Source organism: Marmota marmota, unplaced genomic scaffold, assembly GCF_001458135.2.
Source record: "Marmota marmota marmota unplaced genomic scaffold, marMar, whole genome shotgun sequence".
Classification (NCBI taxonomy): domain Eukaryota; kingdom Metazoa; phylum Chordata; class Mammalia; order Rodentia; family Sciuridae; genus Marmota; species Marmota marmota.
In genome coordinates, this window is record NW_026000185.1 from 20,391,475 (window position 1) to 20,414,053 (window position 22,579).

General features: G+C 53.6%; 4 protein-coding genes and 1 long non-coding RNA gene across 11 annotated transcripts in view; 2 read left to right on the forward strand and 3 right to left on the reverse strand.

Annotated features, from left to right (window-relative positions):
• Positions 1-5,096, forward strand: part of LOC125612363 — an 18,943-nt gene extending 13,847 nt beyond the window's left edge. The window contains exons 2-3 of the long non-coding RNA XR_007342719.1: positions 3,042-3,051; positions 4,958-5,096. This is a non-coding gene — a long non-coding RNA (uncharacterized LOC125612363). The remainder of the gene's footprint in view (positions 1-3,041; positions 3,052-4,957) is intronic.
• On the reverse strand, positions 4,702-8,610 carry LOC107146909 (sulfotransferase 1A1). Of its 4 annotated transcripts, XM_015491239.2 has the most exons (10): positions 8,454-8,604; positions 7,978-8,079; positions 7,734-7,852; positions 7,036-7,227; positions 6,803-6,928; positions 6,624-6,721; positions 5,988-6,114; positions 5,661-5,755; positions 4,991-5,171; positions 4,702-4,900 (listed from the first exon to the last, which is right to left on the reverse strand). In XM_015491239.2, exons 4-10 carry the CDS (start codon positions 7,181-7,183, stop codon positions 4,788-4,790), a joined length of 888 nt encoding a protein of 295 aa, XP_015346725.1. In that variant the 5' UTR covers positions 7,184-7,227; positions 7,734-7,852; positions 7,978-8,079; positions 8,454-8,604; the 3' UTR covers positions 4,702-4,787. The 4 variants fall into 4 exon arrangements, with proteins under 4 accessions (XP_015346725.1, XP_048645707.1, XP_048645706.1 ...); XM_048789750.1 differs by lacking the exon at positions 7,734-7,852; XM_048789749.1 differs by lacking the exon at positions 7,978-8,079 and having other exon boundaries at positions 8,454-8,583.
• Positions 8,611-10,577: 1,967 nt separating this feature from the next.
• On the reverse strand, positions 10,578-13,557 carry Slx1a (SLX1 homolog A, structure-specific endonuclease subunit). Its single transcript, XM_015491241.2, has 6 exons — positions 13,204-13,557; positions 12,675-12,726; positions 12,234-12,572; positions 11,046-11,173; positions 10,793-10,880; positions 10,578-10,711 (listed from the first exon to the last, which is right to left on the reverse strand). Exons 1-6 carry the CDS (start codon positions 13,389-13,391, stop codon positions 10,682-10,684), a joined length of 825 nt encoding a protein of 274 aa, XP_015346727.1. The 5' UTR covers positions 13,392-13,557; the 3' UTR covers positions 10,578-10,681.
• Positions 13,558-13,756: 199 nt separating this feature from the next.
• Bola2b (bolA family member 2B) overlaps positions 13,757-22,579 on the forward strand; it is a 17,261-nt gene continuing 8,438 nt past the window's right edge. The window contains exons 1-3 of one of the 3 annotated variants that reach the window (XM_015491243.2): positions 13,757-13,910; positions 13,998-14,095; positions 14,269-14,410. In XM_015491243.2, coding sequence (XP_015346729.1) covers positions 13,848-13,910; positions 13,998-14,095; positions 14,269-14,368 — 261 coding nt within the window. In that variant the 5' untranslated portion in view covers positions 13,757-13,847 and the 3' untranslated portion in view covers positions 14,369-14,410. Of the gene's footprint in view, positions 13,911-13,997; positions 14,096-14,189; positions 14,411-22,579 lie in introns of those variants that run through there. The other 2 variants (XM_048789754.1, XM_048789753.1) reach the window with 2 other exon arrangements.
• Positions 17,038-22,579, reverse strand: part of Coro1a (coronin 1A) — a 6,740-nt gene continuing 1,198 nt past the window's right edge. Inside the window, exons 2-11 of one of the 2 annotated variants that reach the window (XM_048789747.1) lie at positions 20,875-21,073; positions 19,660-19,782; positions 19,435-19,564; positions 19,139-19,323; positions 18,863-18,982; positions 18,530-18,634; positions 18,272-18,417; positions 18,124-18,181; positions 17,796-18,011; positions 17,038-17,255 (exon numbers count right to left, since the gene is read on the reverse strand). In XM_048789747.1, coding sequence (XP_048645704.1) covers positions 17,151-17,255; positions 17,796-18,011; positions 18,124-18,181; positions 18,272-18,417; positions 18,530-18,634; positions 18,863-18,982; positions 19,139-19,323; positions 19,435-19,564; positions 19,660-19,782; positions 20,875-21,072 — 1,386 coding nt within the window. In that variant the 5' untranslated portion in view covers position 21,073 and the 3' untranslated portion in view covers positions 17,038-17,150. Of the gene's footprint in view, positions 17,256-17,795; positions 18,012-18,123; positions 18,182-18,271; positions 18,418-18,529; positions 18,635-18,862; positions 18,983-19,138; positions 19,324-19,434; positions 19,565-19,659; positions 19,783-20,874; positions 21,076-22,579 lie in introns of those variants that run through there. The other variant, XM_015491245.2, reaches the window with a different exon arrangement.

The window sequence follows — 22,579 nt, forward strand, 5'->3', positions numbered from 1 at the left end:
GGGGGTGGGGGGGGCGAGCCCTGTAAGAACCCAAACCACGACTGCCCCGCTTAAACATGAAACCCCTAACCATCCTTTGCCTCGGGTTCCACCAACTGCCCACCCCTAACAACTTCAAGCCTTACCACGAGGTTTCACCGGCTTGGTTCAGCTAGTTCCCCTGGCCCTTGCCACCTCCGGGCCCCATCTCCAGTCTCATCCACCTCCTCAAGGCCTGGCTCTTCCTATAATCCAGCCTCCACCCCACTGGGCCCGCCTCCTCCCTGAAGGAACTGAGACCCAGGCAAGAGGCCCTTTCCTGCTAGGGCCCTTTTCGTCTGCTCCGCCAGACCCAGCCTTTCTCGCAACAGCCAGTGTGCTGCTGGACCCGTCGAGTGGGTCAGATGGTGGACCCCACTGAGAGCAGTCCCCATGCAAAGAGTTCAGGCAGTAGACCAAGTAGATGCCCCAAAAATGTCACCGCCTCTCTTCATCCCCCATGGGGCCTGTGGGACATTTGGAGTCAGGGTCAGAACGCTGGGAACGTGATATCTGTGACCAAGGACCCTGGACAGGGGCTGGTTGCTAGGACTACAAAATGCTTGATTCCCAGCAAAAAGCAACCCACAGGCGAAGGCGAGGCATCCTGCAGCCCTCAGCAGGTGCAGGTTGGCACTTCCTCTCCTGGCCTGAGCCAGAGGTCCAAGCCCCGCCCCAGAACACCGGAGGCGTTACACGTGGCCAGAGCCAACCAATTAGCGAGCGCTGGGGCGGGGTCAGTCCTCACGCAGGCTCTGATTGGCTAGCTGATGGCCCGCGCCAAACTCTTGACTGTTGGAGTCACCTTCTCGCCTGAGGGAGGAGGTGCTGCGAGGACTACGCCCCAGTGAGGTCGCGAGTGGCTTCACTAAGGACCCTGGCCAAGTCCCCGGGGGCCTTCTGTCTCTTCTGGGTCGCCTTCGCCCCTGGGCTGCTGCGACAGCTCAGACCGCCTCTGGGAGGAGCTGCAGCGGGACTTGGAGGACGAGTAAGCAGTGAGTGGAGCGGCCTGGGTCCTCCCTAGGAGGGAAGAGGGCTCCTGGGGGCGAGTAGGACCTGCTTCCCATCCTTCTGCACCCAAGGAGGTCGGGAGTATAGTATTTAGCCTTCATTGGGAGGTAAGATCCAGTTGTAGCCGTTTTAGATATAGCCCCTCCCTTACCCTGCACCAGTTTTGACATTAGATACTCCTCCTGTCAGAGCCCCGGGGCAACGCTGTGTTAGGGAAAAATGGAGGCCGACTTCCCACCCAGGTGCTTGCCAACCAGGTTTGGGAGCACATCATTGTAGCAGAAGTAAAGTTTGCCTTTCCAACCCACTTCCAAGGAGGTGTTTGATTTCTTATGGCACCGCCGTATTTCTAATAGTGGAGACTAGGTTCTGGGGAAGCCACCCAGGGTAGTAGACCCCTAGGGGACTACCACTAATTACCCTATCCCCAGATACCTGGGGCTTTTTGTTTGCTGTCGGCTTTTAAAATGGAGAGATGAGAAAATGTTCAGGGTTTCAGAGCCCTTACCCGATGAAAACCCTGTCCCTCTCTCCAAAATTACTCCAAAATACAGGCATGATAGGGAATTCCCCCGCAAGTCCCCCCAGTCATTCACAAGCCTCAGGGCACCTGGGGCCCAAGCAAGGGCTCCTTGCCAGCTTGAATGCTGATGTTTTCTGATCCCCAGGAAAACGCCCAGGGCTACAAAACCTTGGGCTTGATGTGGCCACTGGTGCGCTTGTGAAGACCATGGGTTTTTCAGTAAGTTGTGAGGAGAACGTGGGGTTAGGTATAGAGCAGGAAAATAAGGCTGACCTGAGGCAGAAAACTGGGACAGATGGTACATCTGTGTCAGTATTTAACTACCTAGACTGGACTCACTTCAGGAGTTCAAGTGATCCTTGATGAACCCAGCCTAATTCTATCTTAAGATTGGGAGCCATCTTATCACAAAGTCATGAAAAGTTAATTTCTGTTTTACTATAAATTACTGCGATTTCTAAACTTGCTTGGAATGACTGCCCATGCCTTGAACTCACCCATGCCTGGCTTTCCCTGACCAGATAACAACCCTCTCTGAAACCTTAGCAGCACCTCATAAATTCTGGTGTTGGGATCTAAATTTATTCTCTAACTTGAAATGTTGAACCATTTAATTTTTTTAAATATTTTTTTAGAAGTAGTTGGATACAATACCTTTATTTATTTATTTTTATGTGGTGCTGAGGATCGACCCAGGGCCTCGCATGTGCTAGACGAGCCCTCTACCACTGAGCCACAATCCCAGCCCCTGTTGAACCATCTAGATCATTAATCTACTATCTGCCTTTGTATTATGCTTGTCAAAATCCTGTTATCTGTAAGTTCCCAAGACACCCCCCCCCCTTTTGCAACTTTTTGTGCTATAAAACCATGCTCCTAGAGAGCTGGGGTACTAATTCAAGGATTTCGGGAGAGACAGTCCCGGAGATTCTGAGGACCAAAAAACAGGCCTAGTGGACAGCACTGCAGCCCTGGCACCTCCCGTTTCTCTCTCTCCCTCTGTGGCCCTGGCCTGTAGCCTTCCTCCTCCTTCCAATACCAGCTCAGCCTCTTGCTGTGGTGGAAACCTGGAGGGTTTGGCCAAGCCCACCCTGTGTCTCAAAGCAAGCCACACAGCTGGCTGCCACACAGCTGGCTGCCACCCAGGTGCAGCTTTCCAGAACCTATTAAATGCCATTTCCCTGCCCATTCTGCCAGTCTTGCCAGGATTGGCAGGTTTCTTCAGGCTCTCATTGTGGTCTCACTGCCAGTTTGGTCTTCCTTGTGTTGAAGAGCCATAACCAGCTTGTGTGGATTGTGAAATCTAGTGACAAATGAGGAAGGAAAAGGCTGGTGTTCAGGGCCTGCCTAACACTCCCTCCGCTCACAAGCCCCCACCCCTCTAAGGGGCCACTTCAGGCTCAGGGGACTATGTAGACAAACCTGGAGACAAGGTGTGGGTCAAGGCTGTGCGTGGGGCTGAGCAGTGGATCCTGGTGGAGGTAGTCAGCTACAGCCACGTCACCAGCAAGTAGGTGGCCACCCCACCCCCGGGCTGTGCTCTCCTCACCACACCCACTTCAGCTGCCACCTTTCCACCAGTGTACAAAATGGGAGAAGAGCTTCCCCAGAGAGTGGCAGCAGGGTAGTGCTGGAGGCACCAGGCCCCTGCAGCCACTTTGCCACTCCTGGATCTCCTCCTCCTCCTCCTCTTGCCGGCTACCTGGCCTGCAGTGGACACCTGGCTACCTTCAGAGTTCTCCTCCTGCTCCCCTGCAGGTGTGATGTAGATGGCATTGATGAAGAAGGCAGAGAGTCTAAGAGGCAGTTGGCAACCAGGCTCTTGGCAAAGAAAAAAGTTCTCTCACCCTCCATGAACTGATTGGGTTGATCCCTGGGAGACTCACCCTGAGCCACCACTACATCATCCCACTGCCCCGGCAGAAAGGTAACCCTGAGATGGACTCCAAGGTCTTACCCAAAGGAATGGCTAGTGCTGGCCCTGCATCCCCAGACCACCTACTTGTACTGCGCCCTGATCCACACCCCCCTCAGAGGGTACGGCAGCCTCCACTGAGAGGGTGTTCATGACACAGGGACACCAGATAGATCATGGGGTCATCTTCCCAAGTCCTTCCCTTTTCTCCTGTCATGGTCTCAGAGCTTGAACAACCCATATCTGCCCACTGATCTCCTCCTGCCCAGCCTGGGCACCTTAGCAGTCCCAAGGGGCAGGCTGCTCTGCTCTCCTGTCCATCCTCACTTTGACAGCTAGAGCTGGACACATGTCCCATTGTCTCCTGACTCCCATTCCCCCACCCCCAGCTCTTGTTCACCCTGACACATGTGACCAGGGTCAAATATAACCTAATGCAGCCTAAAGGCTGTTCCCCACTGCAACTCCAAGTCACCTGCCTGCTGCCCTCTGAGTTCTTTTATCTTCTTAACACAGGGATCCTGAATGGAATCAGACCCCTTGCCCTTTCTAGCCTGACCCTGTGGGAAATGAGTCTCCCTTCTTCTTCCTGCTCTTTGTTCCCTGTCCTAAGCCTCCTTCATTACTGAGGACCAGCTCTGGAGCAGTCTGGATCTCTTGACTCCAGAGTAGAAGACGGGGACAGGAAAGGCTGGGAGCTTGGGGGTTCCTGCTGCTCTAGTGCTCCAGACCAGGAGGATGATGGCCCTCTTCCCTTTCCTTAATGTGGCCCAGAGGTACATGGTGACTTGTAAGGAACCCAAGAAAATGTGAAGCTACCAGGCATGATGGCACATGCTAGTAAGCCCAGCCACTCACAAAGCTAAGGAGGAGGATTGCAAGTTTGGATCCAGCCTTAGCAACTTAGCAAGAACGTGTCTCAATATAAAAGGGCTGAGGGTATAGCTCAGTGGTAGAGCACTCCTGAGTTCAATCCCCAGTACAAAAATAAGTGAAGCTGGCTGGCAGACGGGAGGTCTGCTGTTGCTAGCCTCATAGGTGAAAGCAACAGGATTTTCTGTGATCAAATAAATATTTTTCCCCCTTATCCATGTCTCTGGGCCTTCCTTCTGTAGACCTCCTTTCCCTGCCCAGACAGGGAATGTGGGTGCTGAGGGTGCAAGGGGCAGGGCCCTACTTGGCACCAGTGGGATTTAGTTAGTGTCAGGTGTCCTCCTGCTTCCAACAGAGCCTCTTGTTGGACACATCATATTTTATTCTTGAGGTCATGGGTCAGGCTTTTGCCCATGCTCCCCCTGCAGTGGCTCCCCAAGACACCACTCAGAGCTGCCAGAAGAAGTTGAGCTTGCAGCCTGCCATCTTCTCAGCATAGTGGGCATCAAAGCGTTCATTCTGGGCCACAGTGAAGATGGATTTCCAGTCCCCTGTCACGCCTGGGGAAAGAAAGAAGGAGGCCTGAGTCACACCCACACAGGTGACCCCAAATGGAGGCTGCTTCCACACTCCCTTCTCCAGACACATACCTTTCCTCATGAAGGCAGAAATACTGTGGTCCATTATCTCAGTTGGTATGGTGGTGTAGTTAGTCATGGGATTCTTCTTCATCTCCTTGAAGGATGTGTGCTGGACGATGTGATCCACTGTCTCCTCTGACAGGGAGCGCCCCAGAAACTCCAAGATCTTTCTAATCTCCCTTTTGGGGTTCTGAAGCAAGATACAGGTTCTTCAGAGGGGGCTTGGATTACTTATGGTGCAAACACAAGGGAAGTCCCCTCTCTGGTGTCACAAGGGGGGAGCTGGCCCCTTCCACTTGGAAACCTCCCAGCCCTAACTCTTCACTCTGGGCCTCCTTCCCTGGAGCAGAAAGACTAGCTCTCTGCCTTAGGGTCCTGGAGTAAGCCCTGCTTGGTGCCTTAGGAGAGAGGGCAGGGACAGTCTTTTAGAACTGTGGCCCCAGGTGTGGCGCAGCCCTGGACAGGGAGACATGAAAACAACAAACAGCTGATCTGATCCAGGAACTAGGAGAGAGGGCTGAGCTGGGCTGGCTCTGTGGTTCCAGGCCAGGAAGGCAGTGTGAGCAATCCTGGGCTGGGTGGGCCAGCCAAAGGGGAGGGTCCTGGGCCTTGTCAGGTCCCCTGAGGTTCCTGCCCCCTGGGTGGAACATAGATGGAGTAGTAGCGGGGAGAATCTCACCTCCTTCAGGTCTTCATAGAAGAGGTAGAGCACCGGGTGGGTGCGGCTCAGCTCCCACCACTCCTGCACGTGCTGGTACCACGACCCATAGGACACTGGGGAAGGGGATGCCACCCAGTTGGTCTGAGCTTTTTTTAATATTTTTAGTTGTAGATAGACACAAGACCTTTATTTTATTTATTTTTTATGTGGTGCTAAGAATCAAATCCAGTGCCTCACATGTGCTAGGCAAGTACTCTACCACTGAGCCACAACTCCAGCCCTGTTATAAGTTTTAGGTGGGCTTCCTAAACTCCAGCCCTCTCCTTCCTCCAGGTTGGGGCCCACCTTGTCCGTCCATGAACTTCTCCAGGAAGCTGTCCCAGGTGCCAGGGTCAGGGTGCACCTTGGCCATTTTGTAGAAGTTGTAATAGGAGACAGCCACGTCCTTTGCATTGCGGGCAACATAGATCACCTGCAGGGACAGACGACACCCACTGCCAGCTACACCACCCCACGCACACACCCCAGGACTGCCTGCCCCCCTTGGTGCCTGTCCCTCTCACAGCACCCATAGGGGGTCCCCTCTCGGCTTGACAAGGGAACATGCTGAGGCCTTGAGGCTGACTTGCTGGAGACCTCAAGGATGGCTACGACAGCTGGGATCTGAAAGCAGCTTTGATGGGAGACTCCTGGCTGGTCCCTGGAGCCGTACTTCATCCTATCTGACCCATGGGATTCCACCACACACCCAGCTGGAGAACAAGGCAGGCAGGGGACCCTCCAGCCCCTATGTGAGCCTCTGAGCACCAGGCTCCCCTGCCCTCAGGTCTGCACTGAAGGGTCTCGCTCTCCTCCTCATCTTGGCCCTGCCACAGTGAGGGCAGGTGGCCTTCCCACTTGTGCAGAGACAAAGCTTTAAGAGGCTTTCCCTGCAGAACAGGACCAAAGTGGAATGGCCTAGTGGCCTCCACTGCCACTCACCTTGACCTTCTGATCCAGCAGACTCTGGGGAATCAGGCCCAGGGGCAAGTGTGTCTTGATGAGCCGAGGGGCGGGTGTATCTTTCAAAGTTTCCAGACCTAAGGTGCGGGCAGGGGAACTTGTGGTGAGCTGGAGTCCAATCTTCCTAATACCACCTGCCCCAGCACTCTGCTACTCACCTGAGGGAACCCCTGGGCCTTTGAACTCAAGGAAAGGCACCCGTACAAAGATGGGGGCCCGATGACACTTCTCTAGGTCACCACTCTGGTAGATCATGTCCACTATCTCGCTTACCCATGTGGTACCTGTAAGAGGGAAGAAAACCCTGTGATCAGGGTGGAGGGCCTGGTCCTGCTGACCAAGGTCAGGGTTGCAGCCCCAGTGGGGGAGCAGGGTGGCCCTCCTCACTTACCAGACTTGGGGTAGGTGCTGATGAGCAGGTCATCGGGCCAGGCCTGGAAGCTCTGAAGTGGCTCCACCATCTCTGCAAAGTACTTGATGAGCGGGACCCCCTTCACACTGACCAGTGGAGGGCGGGAGGTGTCCGAGACCAGCTCCATGCTGCTGAGTCAGGGGCCAGCGCCTGCTCTGCTTCTCTGAATCCCTTCACAAAACAGCATTTGCTGAATGGTTGCTTTGAGATACTGAAGCTTCAGGAGGTCCTATGATTTGCCCAAGCTCATTAAGCTAGTAAGTGGCAGTTGGGACTGGAAATGAGGTTTAACTCCAATACAGTGGTTCATAGGTCATGCTACACCTTCTGCTTACCTGCAGAACTTTCCATGACCCCAGTGCCCAGCCACAACCCAGAACAATGTAAGCAATTCTAGGGCTGAAATCCTGATACTTGAGTTTGGAAGCATTCCAGCATGCATTTCGAAATACTATTGTGGCCTGTCCATTCTAACTTCTTACCCGTAGGCTTTTTTCTCTTAGTACATCCTGCCTAAATCTAATGGGCTCCTCTTCATGCTGTTCCCCTTTTTTTGAGCTCCTTGGGCTCTTCATATTCAAAAACACCCCAGGCCAATTGACCTGGGATCCCACTTGCCCACCCAAGCTCCATCTTGCTTCCAGAACCAACCCAGGTAATCGGGTAACAGAACTTGCCTCAGGGCCAGTCTTTTATGAAAATGAGTAAAATTCAATGACTCTGCAGATGAGGGCAGGGAGACTGTCCAGGCTGGAGTTTCCCTCTTGTGGTGGAAAGAACAGGGAGGCAGAGGTTTCTGTCGAGTGATAAAAGAGTTGTCTAATCAAGCACTAAGAACTGGCCAGCACTTGGAAGATGTTGGAGTCAGCACCTGGGCAGGGCAAGGGTGGTCTGGCCCAGTCAACCCCAATCTGGACTTACTTGATCTCTCAGTCTCCTGGACTTGTGGCTTCCTGGGCATGCAGTGGCTCTGTGTTGGTGCTATGTGGGGATCACAGAGCTTCTCTCTGAGATGAATGTTTTCTAGTTTCAAAATGAGGAGCAAACGCTGGGACTGGCTGTCCTCCCAGAATTCAGGGTGAGGTTTCAGGCAGGGGGAAGTCTGTGTTACCCTGTTAGCATGAAGCTGGAACTGGCTGTCCTCCAGAAAGGAAAGGGTGAGGTCTGGGATGAGGGACCTCTCGCTAAGACCTATCTGAAACTCAAGATGTGGGTTTACCATATAGCAAACAAACAAAGTGAAATGAGGAGAAAGAGCCCCACGGGCTGGATGTTTTTTCAGCTGTAATCTGATCCTAACCTCCTTCCCTTCACATTTGGGCAACAGTCAGCTTTTTCTAATTGACCAAGTCAAGGGAGGAAAGGGGAGAGAAAAGATGGGGTACAGGGCCACTCACCTTTCTTCCGGCTCCAGGCCAATCTCAAGACACCACAGGCTCAGACCAGAGCAGCCACAGGCATTCCAGAACTGCAGGCTCTAACAACAGGCAAGTCTAGAATACTGGGTGGGCAGGGCCAAAGGACTGGGGGCGGAGCAGAGCAAGGAGGGCTGTTTTGAGGCAGCATGAGATAGGAAAGACAAGGATGCCAGAGCCTACTAGTCCTGGAGGGAGCCCCTGCTTCATGGCTCCTGTGGGACCTCAGGAACATGGCTCATGGCTGATGGAGCTTGAAGGGGGCTCCAGGGACAGATGGACATGAAGAGATTAGGCTAGAGAGCCACAGAGATCCGTGTAAAGGAGCTCCCCACCTCCTCCTCAGCCTTTCTCTTCCTGTTTGCATTAAAATCCAGGGCTTACTCACTAAAGATGCATCGCCTAAAGCATAAAGTGATTTCCTAGTAGTAGCACACTACTTAAACCAGGAGCAAGAAGAGTCGCTTGCTCAGCGTGATCTTGAAGAACACGGTTTTGAAAGTAACTTCTCTGTTCAAATCCCTGTAATTTCACAAGTCTCCTCAACACAGAATTGAGAAAGCACTGTACCTTTGGGGTCTCTTGGAAGGTTGCCAGAAAAGGAGGAAGAAGTATCAGAGCAGCCAAAGACCAGTGCTTGTACTGAGGCTACCAGATGACCCCCCCACACCCCACAAAAAAAAAAATCAGAGCTGTCTTCTAAAACTATTGTGTAATTTTGTGATTTGGCTTCATTTTGGTTTTTGGAAAGTACCTGTGCTTGGTCTTGTACATTTAAAGTTAATTTAATTTTTTTAACAAGAAAGAGTTTGAGAAAGAACTTTTCATTTCATAAGCCCTGTGACTAATGTTTTATTTTTCATAACTGAGAGATTGCTTCTGTAAGTACACAGCCATGTTGAAAATGTTCACCATGATGTTGAAATAGAATAGGAACTATAAGACTTAAGGAGAACCAGTTGATTTAAAATATATACCAGTTTTCCCTTCTATTGTTAAAAGTAGGCTGACAACAGATCGTTAGGTAAAGAAGAAATCAGATGACTATGGACTTTCCTGAGATAAAAGGATCCTTGAGAAACAAATTACTACATAGAATTTGACAAATGGCTCAAGTGAATGTTTACTCCTAAACACAGGATGTTCTAAAGCCTATTGTTTGGAGTATTTATGTTAAGCTTTCTTAAAGATTATTATCTTTTGAAATCCAGCATACTCTTTTTTTTTTAAGCTTTGTTGTTTCAATTTTTTTTGCTTTATTTTTACTGTTTTTTTATTTTATTTCTTAACTTGTTCTAATTAGTTATACATGACAGTAGAATGCATTTTGACATATTGAAGCTTCGTCATTTCTATTATGATTTTTCATGGTGAAAATCTGGTATTAGGTAGGCATTCTCTGTAACTGTATAGTACCACTCCAAAGGCAAAGAACCATGACTGAGAAAAGTTAGACTATCAGGAATGTAGACTGAAGCATGTAAATCCCCAAATCATAGAAACTATTTTGATACTGCTTTTCTAATTAAAATTCATGTCTGCCTGGTTTTTGAATGTTAATGCCTGGCTCACTAGTCATTGCCTCAATCAGTTTCCTTCTTGCCTCACCAACAATACTTTCTCTTGCATACACTAGTATGCTACCATATAAGGGGGAAAATATATTAGAGATAGTCTATGTTTTATTTTATTTATTTATTTATTTTTTAATTCTCGGCAGACTCATCTTTGTTTGTATGTGGTGCTGAGGCTCGAACCCGGGCCGCACGCATGCCAGGCAAGCGCGCTACCGCTTGAGCCACATCCCCAGCCCCAGTCTATGTTTTATATATAGGTTTATGTGTTAGTGGGGATGTTTCTACTGTGCTGTTTATACAAAATAAAGAATTCTATGTTGAGGCAAAAAAAAAAAAATTCAGTCTGTCTGGACACTGGAGGTCAGGAGGCTCAAAGTCGTGGATGTGAATGTGTGCTGTATGTTCTCTGTGCCAAGCCAGGCAAAGTCTCCAAGCAGGAGAGACGCTGGACACATGGTTGGGCCAATGGGCTCTCCTCCCATTTCTATTCCCCTCACCCAGACCTCCCCACAGACATCAGAAGTTACCCTTAACTCAAAATATTTTATTGAATTCAGATAAAAATTGTCCAGTATGGTTGGTGGCCACTGGGGGACAGAAAAATCATAGGATCAGGGTTGGGGAGGCTGCGGATCAGGTGTCCAGCATGTCTGTCCAGTGTTCCTATGGAGATAAGAGCTTGGTCAAAGGCAGCCTAGGGGATGGAGGTAGATGAAAAGAGTGGGGGCCAGAATCACCTCTCACCTCTTCTAATTCTGAGCCATCCTCTTCCTCCTCAGTGCCCATCCGGCACAGCCGGATCAGGTCTCCCCAAAGCAGTGAGTTCTCACAGCTGCCAAGGGTGCAGTTGGTAGGAGATGATACAGAGTCAAGCTTCTCAAGCCCCCTGCAGCCCTGGCCCTGGGTCGCCAAGGAATCATCTGCCCCAGCCTGGATTGGAACACTGGGCACCCTCTCCCCAGAGCTAGGCCAGGCTGGGAAAGAGGATAGCACTCACCTAGGACATTGGCCCTCTAGGGGCAGAAGCTGCCCTGGCTCTTCCTGAAGGAATTCCTCTGCCAGGCAGATCACATGGGTCTTTAGGGGACAGCCAGGGTGAGGGCAACACAGGGGACTGTCTTCATCCTGTCAAAGGTAGCAAAGGAAGGAAAGGAAGACTGGAAGTAAGCTATTTATTATTGAGAGATCAGAAGCCAGGCCTCCATCTGTTAACTTGTTAAGTATTGATTGATCACCTACTCTGTGCTAAGTGAGTGAATAAGAGTTGCCCTCCTGGAGTTTAGTGTGAAGAGTGGGGAAGCTGATTAGGAAATAATAAAATATACCATGTGAAACAATAATAAGAATTAAGGGCAAAAGTGGGCCCTACAAGGTGGCCAACACCTGTAATCCAAGTAACTAGGAGGCTGAGGTAGGGGGACCGATCACATGTACTTAGCCTGTCTAGACAACTTTGGAAGACTGTGTCTCCCACAATTAAAAAAAAACAAAAAACAACAACAACAACAACAAAAAAAAACAGTAAGGGCTGGGGATGTATTGGGTGTAATCCACTATACCATAACAAATAAATAAAAAGGGGGGGAAAAAGGACTTAAGAGCTTTTTTTTGTTTGTTTTTGGTTTTGGTACCGGGGATTGAACCCAGAGGCGCTTAATACTGAGCCACATCCCTAGCCTTTTTTTTTATCTTTATTTTTATTTATTTACTTTTATGTGGTGCTGAGGATGGAACCCAGGGCTTCATGCATGAAAGGTAAGCACTCTACCACTGAGCCACAACCCCAGCCCCCTAGCCCTTTTTATTTTAAGACAGAGTCTTGCTAAATTGCTGAGGCTAGTTTTAACTTGCAATCCTCCTGCCTCAGCCTCCGGAGCTGCTGGGATTACAGGTGTGCACCACTGCGTCCAGCTCAGAAAAAGCTATAATTTTAGATGGAGAGGAAAGGCCTCACTGAGTTGGTGGCACTTAAGTTGGTGGTCAACTCTTAAGGTCTAGAACTGCACCTTCCACTCAAAGGGAAATGACCAGGGCCCTAGATTAGTAGTGAGGGGTCCAGGAACCATGCACATACTTTGCGTGGCAGAGCTGCCAATCAACGCGTCAGTTGCGTGTCTGTTCAACAAACGTATTGACCTCAAATCTTCTGAACCCCAGTCCTGCCCCTACTTGGCGCGGATCTCACCTCAAGGGTGCGGGCGCAGAGAGTGCAACAGGATTGTGCGACCGGGTCCTTTTCACGCTCCCTGTCTACAACAGGCCCAGCGCAGCGCTTCGGAAGCTGGGTCCGGGGAGGCGGCGGGCCGAAGGCCAGCGGCACATGTGGTGGCGGGGGAGGGCAGAGATCCTGGCGGAAGTCCTGGCGCAACCAGCGCAGTGTGAGAGGGAGACGCGCCCAGGGTGGCGCGCGCAGCATGTGCGCAAGCACTCGCAGGTGGAAGGCTAAGGTTGCCTCTCCTCGCAAGCGCGGCCCCACGTGTGACAGGCGACGCGAGGCTTGCGGGTGCTGCCAGGCCCACTCGAACTGCGGGCGGGAAAGACAAGAGCGTTGGGGCGGCCGAGACTGCAGTCGCATAGTGACACTGCGAGCTCACTCATCTGCCCACCACCCAACTGTCTTTCTTACCCGAAGGGCGGCCACCGCAGATGGGAAGCCGTGCACGATAAGCACCATCTCCCTGGGGAGGAAAACAAGCGCGCGGCCTGTGAGCCCCCAACCCACATACACCCCACGTGATGCCGAATCCCTAACCATTGTACGCTTCCAGTCCCCACCAAGGGCCATCCTCACACGAGCTTCAAGCCTAGCGACGAGGCTCCCCTCCCTTCGTGCAGGTACATGCCCTCACACCTGCCAACCTCAGGACCCTCATCCAGTAGCAAGGACTTAACAGTCCTTGGTCCTCTCTCTCTGTCTAGGATCTGTTCTGTCTCAGAACTTGCTCACCAAGTCCCCGGTCGCTAGACCACTTAGCAGCCAAGCCCTTGACCCGCAGATGCACCGGGCTCGGTCTCCCGGCCCCGCCCTTTGGGGTAGCCCCACCCAGTTACTGGGCCTGCCCGCCACCACAGGCCTGCCCCGCCCCTATTATCCTGCCTCTGCCCAGCCGGGTCCTCTTCCTCCCAGAAGCCAGCCCTGAGACCCGCCGCCCTACCAGGGCCCTCTCCCGCTGGTCCTCCAGGCCCCGCCTTTTTTGCGACCGCCGTTATGCTGCAGGACCCGACGAGCGGGGTTGACCGTGAACCCCACGTAGACGCGGCCCCGATGCCGAGGGTTTAGGCAGTAGAGCAGGTAGACACCGAAGAAACGCTCCGGCCTTGCTTCGCTCCCCGTGGGACCCATCGGGACGTTGTAGGTCAGGGGCCGAAGCTGGAGGTGAGTTCTGTAACCGAGAACCACGGGGAGGCTGGGTAGCTAGGACTGCAACATGCTTGTTTCGGCGACAGCGAGGCACCTTTGAGCCCGCCAACAGTATGGGTTCGTGCACCCTCTCCGAGCTGGAGCTCGGTGCCAACACCTGGCTACAAAACCCAGACCTCTTTGCAGACTGCTAGAGCCAACCAATGAGCGTGCGCTCGGGGAGGGTCGGTCGTCCCGCAGACTCTGATTGGCTAACAGATGGTAAGCGCGAAAACCCTTGACTGTTGGCATTTCACCCGAGTCTGAGGGCGGAAGTGCTGCGTTTAAGGACTCCCTAGTGAGGGCGGAAGTAGGTGTCTTACCGGAAGTGGCTCCACTAAGGGCGGAAGGCACCGAGGCCGGTGTTAGGTGGGTTTCTGTCCCCGCCTGGCTGCCGCGATGGAACTCAGCGCAGACTACCTCCGGGAGAAGCTGCAGCGGGACCTGGAGGCGGAGCACGTGGTGAGTTGAGTCGTCTGAACCCTCCCCAAGAGAGAAAAGGAGGCCTGGGAGCGGGTTGGGCATGAACCCCATCCTTCTGCCCGGTAGGAGGTGGAGGACACGACTCCTGGCCGTTGCGCGACCAGCTTCCGAGTCCTAGTGGTGTCGGCCAAGTTCGAAGGGAAGCCACTGCTTCATAGACACCGGTAAGTGCAGAAACTGTTCCTTGAGCGCGGCCCCAGTTCCAGGACCACAACCCTAGCCACTCCCCCATTCCCATTTATCTAACCCCTACCCCAGCAACGTGGCCCATGACCCCTGGAGCGTAGAACCTCGGGGACCGCCACCCAGGCGTCAGCCTGCCGTTTCTCGACTCCAGGCTGGTGAATGCGTCCCTAGCAGAAGAGCTCCCGCACATCCATGCCTTTGAGCAGAAAACTTTGACTCCAGACCAGTGGGCTCGTGAACAGCAGAAATGAGGGACCGATGCCTGCGCAGCATTAAATGACAAATCGGGGCCAGCTTCTGTGTCTGTGTGTTGTGTGTGGCAGGGGCACTGAAGCTGAGTGTACTGCTTGGCTTCTCTCTGCCTTGCTTCGATTCAAGTTCCGCTCCCCATGTAGCCTCTGTGTCCAGCTTGTAAAATGAAATTCTGTCCTTAGGTCCCTTCCAGAGTCTTCCTTGCAAACCTTTCTTGTAGACCCCTAAGAATCTGTATTGCCACTCCCCACCCAATCATGCCTGGAATTCTACCTGCTGAGGAGACTGAAGCAGGATAATTACAAGTTCAAGGGCAGCCTGGTCCACTTAGTAAGACCCTATTTCAAAATAAAATAAAAGCTGGGCATATGCTCAGTGCCTACCTAGCATTGTGGAAGGCCCTAGGTTCAATCCCTAGTTCTGCAAATATTAGAAAAAATTCAGAGATGAGAAAGTGTTCAGGATTTGAGAACCCTGATGAGCTGAACAAAATGGTCTCTCTCCCCAGCATCACCGCAATATCAGAAGCATCCCCCTCAGACCCCCTCAGCCCTTCACAAACCTCAAGGGAAGTGAGGCTAAGCTGAGGCTCTTCACCAGCTGGTGTGCTGATGTTTTGTGGCCCCCTTCTAGAAGAAGTCCCACTAGCTTCATAGCCCTGGACTTTAGTATCCACAGGTACCCTGTGAGAACCATGAATTTTTCAGGAATGTGGGATGTGCTTAGGACATAGGGATAGAGCAGGAAAATAAGGCACAAAACTGGGGAAGGTACATCTGTAAAAGTCTTAACCATGGGTTGGCAGAACCTTGTACAGTGTTTTCTGAGACTCAGGAGGGACACCAAGTGAATCATTTGGACCCAAGTCTCTTTAAGAGTGAAAAATGAGATGTTTCACACATCTCACCCACTTTGTTACCTGTGTTTTTGAAGCTAGTTTTTTAGTCCGTCAATTTCCTCTATCCCCTACCTTCCTCTCTTGCTTCCCTCTGGGAGAGAATGGGCTGGTAGAGCTGAGTCATGATGGTTACAGACAACCTTTCTGGATCCAAGGGATCATTTCCTGAAAATTTTTAAGTTCTCCTGAACCAAAACTAGTGAGTCTACTCATGAGAACTCCAGAAGGGCCCATCATCCCCATAGTGCAACAGAAATGCAGAGAAGGAGTGTCACTCCTTTAAGAGGCCCAGCCTCCAGCCATGCTGGGATCTACCATTACATTCGCCCAGCTGTGATGATTGCCCTTCCATGATTCCCCCCTGAGGCCTGGAGAAGTGACTTGTGCAGGCTCACGCAGCTTACATAGACTGAAGACCTGAGTATGCAGACAGGAACATTTGTACATTGGTACCCAGCAGTCTCTACCCTGATAGCTTTCTTCTGTGACATGCTGATGACATGGGGGCTGGGAATGAACTTTTGTTGTTTTTGCAGGATATGAACCAAGTTCTGTTGTGGCCAAGACACCCATTCCAAACAGCCCTGTGTCATCCTGGTTCAGTGGGCATCATCCACTAAATTGAATTGGGCATCAAAACCTATTCCCAAGTCCTCTCTTTATATTTGTGTTTGTTTGCATGCTAGGGATTGAACCCAGGGACACTTTACCACTGAGCTTCATTCCCAGGCCTTCTTATTTTTTGGTTTTGGTAAGTTGCCCAGACTGGCCTTGAACTTGCAGTCTTCCTGCCTCGGCCTCCCAAGTGGCTGGGATTATAGTCATGTACTACTGCACCTGGCCCCAAGCTTTTTTTTTTTTTTTTTTTTGTACCAGGAATTGAACCCAGGGGTGCTTTACCACTAAGCCACATTCCCAGCCATTTATTTATTTTTGAGACAGGGTTTCACTAAGTTGCTTAGAGCCTTACTAAGTTGCCGAGGCTGGTCTCAAACTGGCAATCCTCCTGCTTCTAGCATTCCAATTGCTGGGATTACAGGCATGCACCACCATGCCCAGCCCTAAGCCCCCTCTTGGTAGGGTCCTACAGACCTATTCCTGCCAGGTCCCCCTTTCACAGAAGCCACACCCCAACAGAACCCATAGAAAGGGCCCCAAGAGGTAGTAGTGCTATAAGGAGAATTTCTAAACAAAAATGGAGACTTAGATTGTGAGTCACAATCTGACCTACAGCAAACTGTTTCTAAACTCTTTCCTTACAGAAAGCCTTGCTATTTTTATCCTTTGAGTTTGCAGTTTGAAAGATGACCAGTGCACAGTGCTCACTGGATCATGTCCCCACAAGCAGCAGTGTCAGTACAGTCCTGAGCAACCTGATGTTTGGTTGACTGGGCACAGCAGAATTGAGGTAAACATGGGAATTTCTGATGTCGGGAGCCGCTCTGGAAATAAATACCCTTAATTAAGTCCTGAGCAAGAGATACTAAACAATTATTGTGCCCCACAATAACTTGGGCTTTACCTCTGCTCAGATACCCCCAGCAAGGGCCTGCCAGTTCTGAGAAGGAATTGGGAAACAAAGAGGAAGCTCCCAGCCCACATCAACGTGGGTGGGTTCCCCCAACAGCCTGTGCTGTAGGGTATTCAGAGAGGGACTCCCCACAGCCCTGATGGGGACAGTTCCATCAGGGATGCTAAGAAGGAAGCCCAAAGGTAGGTTAGTTTAGCAGGCCCGGCATCCAGGTAAGCAGTCATCAGAGTCTGGAGAAGTACAAGAAAATAAAGCCATTTTATTATTGTTTCTTCTTTGCCATGATAGCCTGAGGCCTGGGTGGGAATGGAGGGCTGTGAGTGGCCTCCCCCAGCTGAAGGCCCTGTGCCCTCTACTTGGCCTGGACTGTCTCCTCCAGCCTGTCCAGGCGCTTCTGCAGCTCCTGCACTGTGGTCTGCAGCTTCTTTATCTCCTCCTCCAGCCGGGACACAGCATCCTGGGGGATCCAGGCTAGATTAGGCTTAGCTCCTTCTGGAGTCCCTCATTAACCTGGCATCTGCTAAACCCCCTTCCAAGAGACCCAGAATTTGGGCCCTTCTGTCTGTCAGCCAGTTCCTGCCCAGAGAGTTGTAGGCCTGTAAACCCAAATCATGTTTTTGTTTTGTTTGTTTTGGTACCGGGGATTGAACACCGGGATGCTTAACCACTGAGCGACACCCCAACCCTTTTTTGTTTTATTTAGAGTCAGGGTATTGCTGAGTTGTGCAGAGCCTCTCTGAATTGCTGAGGCTGGCTTTGAACTTGCAGTCCTCTTGCCGTAGCCTCTGAGCTGCTGAGATTACAGGCATGTACCACCACACCCGGCTCCAAGTCCTGTTTTTTGAGGCCTCTGGATTACCCACTCCAAGCTGCCCCACCATTGTGACCTTGGAAAGCTCCAGACACCAGCCTGCTTCCCCTGGAGTACTGAGCACCTCCATGCAGCCCCTTCCCCACTTCACCATCTTCCCGTTCTGCCTCCCCGCCCGCCTCTCACCGAGCTGGGAGTGCCACTGGCCTCTGGCGCTGCCCTCCTGCGTGTGCTGTCCAGGCCCCGATTGACCCGCAGCTCCCGACTTTTGGGGGGTACATAGCCGTCCTTGAGGGAAATGAGGAGGGGCCCAGCATCCTGACCCCCCAGCCACTCCTCAGCTGTGAGGGCAGGGTCAGGCCCTGCTGTGGGTGGGTACAGATCCTCCTGGAACAGGTCCGACTGTGGGCAAGGCCAGGGATAGTTATGGGAGTGCTAATGTCACCATACCACCCTACCAGCCCAAGAGGTCAGTGCCCAGTCTGGAGCCCAGGAAGGGACATGGGACCATCACCTTTCTAGGCACTGTCATGGCGATGGGCTCACACTTCCGCTCATGCAGCTTGTAGAATCTGCGGAAACAGGAAGGTGAGCAGCGCCTGGAGCCTGCAGGTCAGCACTGCCCTGGGAGCAAGCCCCGATCAGGGGTGAGGGTCAGTCACCTGGCAATCTCACACTTGTTCACTTCCAGGCCACGTTTGGGCATGTAGCCCATGCCACGCTGGGACTCCTTGGAACTGAACATGGAAAGATAGTGCAGGAATGGGGCCTCAGAGGTGATCTCGAAGTAGCGGATAGAGCTGTCACCCTGCAGGTGGTTCGTGCAAAGGGAGGGTCAGCGCCAACAGATGCCTCCAGTCTAGCTCCTCCAAGCCCTTCCTGCCCATCTCCTAGCCCCCAACCCCTCCTGGCTAAGCCACCTTGCCACAGAGGTAGACAATGTTGGTGTCAGGATCAAAGAAAGGCAGCAGGACTCCACTGCTTGTGTCCAGTTCCTGCAGGGACAGTGGCTCCTCCAGGTGCTTCTGTAGAGACAGGTGGGAGATAAGAACAGGCTGGGCCATGTCAGGTCCTGTGATGGTGATCCTCACTGGGCATGACCAGGTGAGAACCCTCCCAGACCAACTATTGGAAATTCCCATCTCAATTGGGTAAACTGAGGCCCAGGGCCATCTGGCCAGGCAAGTGGCAGGGCAGGGACTCCAGTCTCGATTCCCAGCCCAGGTGCACTCTACTTCCCATCACGCACTTACTGTGTCCCACAGCGCCACCTGCCGCTCGCTCATGCGGCTGAAGCCGGTGGTCAGTATCTTTCCTTCTGATACAAACACAGCGTGCACAGGCCGAGTCCCCTCATGGGGACGGTCCTTCTCCTGAAAGGAGAGGGTGGTGGTAGGTCAGACACCCATCCACACACGCTAGCGAGGAGACCTAGCGGGGGACAGGGGAGTACAGTACCCAAGGGTCTGGTGGATGGCGGTATGGGCTAATGGTCGCAGGGTCAAGGGTCAGGGTTCATGGCAACTCACAGCTACAATAGTGCCTTTGCGTGGCTCAATGATGCGCACACGCTTGTCACGGCAGGAGGTGCAGATGAGGGCACCATCGCGGCTCCAGTCCACGCTGTAGATTGTGTCCGGGTGCACATCTGGGCCCAGCGTCAGCACAGCTGCCCCAGTGCCCACATCCCACACCAGGATCACGTTGTCACAACCTGCATAATCCCGCCACCCCTGTGTCAGAAGCCATGAGCTTCCCACCACCTCTATGTCAGCCACCAGCCCCGCCCCCCCCCCATTTTCCCCTTTCTCCCACCCCACGGCACCTGCACTGAGCAGTATATTCTGGGCTGTTGGGTGCCAGGCCACGATGCCCACACGCTTGGTGTGGCCCTCCAGGGTGACAACAGGCTCCCGCAAGGGCAGCGTCAGGCCGCCATCAGGGATCTCCCATACCTGCAGAGAAGCAATGAGTGAGTCTCTGGGACTCCGAATGTTGGCTCCATCCTAGAGTCTTACCCAGCACCGGAGCACCCCCCACCAGCACTCACCATGACAGTGCAGTCCTCAGAACCACTGGCAATGACGTTGTCATTGTGTGGGCACCAGGCAATGTCCAGCACAGGGGCTGTATGGCCACAGACTGTGGGCACGTTCTTGTCCACACGTCCAGTCTAGAGGGCACAGCAGAGCCTTTGGTGGAGGCACTCTGACCCTCCAAACCCAGTCCAACCTCTTCACACCCCTGCAGAGGAACAGGCTGTGGGATTCCCAGGAGGTGGGCCAGGGCCTGGGGTCTGCTCTCCTTGCCCCAATCCCAGGAGGGCTGGCCGCAAATAGCATAGGGTGTGGGGAGCCATGCTATGTGAGATCCTGGCCATGGCCTGCCTGTCTCTGTCCCTACCCTATGCTGGCTCTGAAGGCCAGCATCCCCACCCCCGCTTCCCTGAGTGAGGTCTCCAGGGGCACATCAGGCTAAAGGTCTAGACCAGTCAGGGGTCAGGTTGGGGTTCTCCAGGGAATTGTGTCCATGGTGGGGCTGTTAGGATGTGTCCTTCCAGATGAAGAGGGACCAAGGAAGTCTGCCATCAGTGGCCCCCCAGGCAGGAGCAGAGGTTTAGAAATGGCCTCTTCCGGGGCCAGCTGCTTCAGCAGGGCTTCCTGTGTGGAGAGTCGAGCAGGGCGCGGGCCCAGCTCTCACCCCGACAACCACTTCCTCTTGTGTTTGCTTCCATCAGCCCTTTTAAGGTAACAACTGAGAACCCATCTCCCCTTCCTGTCTCACCCATCAAAGAACACAGGAGTGTGCTGGGGTGGAGGTCACAGCAGGGGGAAGGGGCATGGCTCCGAGAGAGAAGAGAGGCCTCTTCCATCACCAGAGGCTCAGCCGGTTGCTCAGACCCAGACCTAGAGTCCCCAGCCCCAGTACTACTACTCACCAAGTCTCAGGTGCTATCCCAGCCCTCCCTGTGTTTCCAGGAGGACAAAGTCCCAGGCTGAGACTTGGGAGACCTGGCCCTGGGTCTGCAGGTCTCCATGCGGCCCTCTCTTGGTGCCCCATGAGCTTCAGGTTCCACACAACCCATGCACACAGGAGCTGGAGGGAGCGGGAGCCATATCTGGCCCGGCTCAGTTTTATAGATGACAACATTGAGGTCCAGGAAGGCTAAGTGACAATCACCTATTCAGTCCCCCCACCCACCCAGTGCCACGGGTGACAGAGGCCTTCCCAGGAAGACATCTGTCCCAAGTTTCCAGTGGCTCACCTTACCCAGGGGCAGCACCAGGAAGGCCCCTCCCCCACTGGCCTCACAGATCAGGGCCACAAACTTGGGGTTGACAGCACAGAAGCCACTGTCCCAGGTGGTCTGTGAGACGCGCACATCCTCGTAGCATTGGTCCGCTTTGGCTGGCTGTCCGAACACGTGGCGGAACTTGCTGGAGCGGACCACCTGCCGGCTCATCCTAGGAGCACAGGGGTTGAGAATTTTTCCCCTTCAGGTGAACTCTGACCTTACAGTGGTCCCTGCCTCCCCCTCAGTCTGGCTTTTAGGATCCTGGCATCACTCCATGGCCCACAGCATGCTGCCCATCACCCCGCTCATGCTTCTCAGCCCATCCTCACTCCTGTCTAAACCACGGCCCACCTGCTGCACCCTCGGGTCACTCAGCCCCATCTCAAACCTGTACCCTCAGCCCAAAGCAGCCTGGTGCATGGTGCACCCAGTGTGTGCCGTTGGCTGATGGGCTCAGGATGCAAAGTGCTTCCTTTCCCATGGTGCCAACGCTGGGGCACCAGCCCCGGTGCCCGGAGGGTGGGTTCTTTCCTACTGTGTCAGAGCCCACTTGTCTCACACCCACACGGGGACCCTCCTAAGGGCAGGGGCAAGGTTGGTCCTCCCCAACCTCCGGACCCAGGGCTGGCACACAGGAGGAAGTGGTGTGTGGGCTTGCCAGGCAGCAGGATGGCGTCCCCAGTAGGTCTCTGGGCACCAGAAGCAGTGATGGCTCGAGTCCCAGCATCTCCTCCTCCCCACACCTCTGCCTCTCGCCTCCGCTCAGAAAGAGCGAAAGAGCAGGTGCCCCTGAGTGCCGTCTCCACCCCCGTTGGAACCACACACAGGAAGGGAGAGGCCCACCCTGACTTCTCTGAGGTCCAGCTAGGGTGGTTTGCCAATGCTTCCCTGGGCTCCAGGGTGCCGTCCTGGTGCCCGATCACACCACCTTTCTGCTTGGTGAAGGGGCTTATGCTGCCATGCTGAGGGCACCCTGCCCAGAGCTCCTGTCCACCTCCCCAGTCTCACCATTTGCTCTGCCTTGGGGCCTTGTCCCTTCTTTCGGGGCCACAGCCCCCTTGCCTAAGCTGGGATCCCTCAGGAGACTCCCAGGCCTGCCTACCGGAAAGCAGGTGAGAAGCATGAGCCAAGAGCCCCAGGTTCAAATAAGGGACAGGAATCCCAAGAGAGCAGCCTGGGGAGAGGGCAGCCCCATAGGTTGGGGTACAGGAAGCCATGGCCCCACCCTGCCGCCTCCCCCACCGCAGGTACCAGGCCCAGAAGCCACGGAAAGGGGAACTTGGTCTTTTCTTGTTTTGCTGTCAAGCCCTTCCTGTCTCCAAGCTCGGGGCAGCAGCTCCTCTCACCCCACCCTGGCGCCCACCCCGCCGCCCAGACCCTCGCATTCTGAGCAGGTCGGCGCTGGGCATCCTCTGCCCGCCCCCCGCGCGCTGCGGCCCCTCCCGGCTTGCCCACCTCCATCTTGGCCGCGGTGGCCCTTCACCCTCACCTCAGAGCACTCTGGGACCCTCGGCTGGCCCCTCGCAGTCCTCAAGCCCGGGGGCCTCCCCGAGAGCCGAGGGGCCGGCTCCCTGTCCCCGGCTGAGCCAGGCGCGGCTGACAGTCCGCCCACCCGACAGCCCGCTGCTCCCACGCTCACGCCGGCCCCACAGGTGGCCCAAGGCAGCGAAGCCGG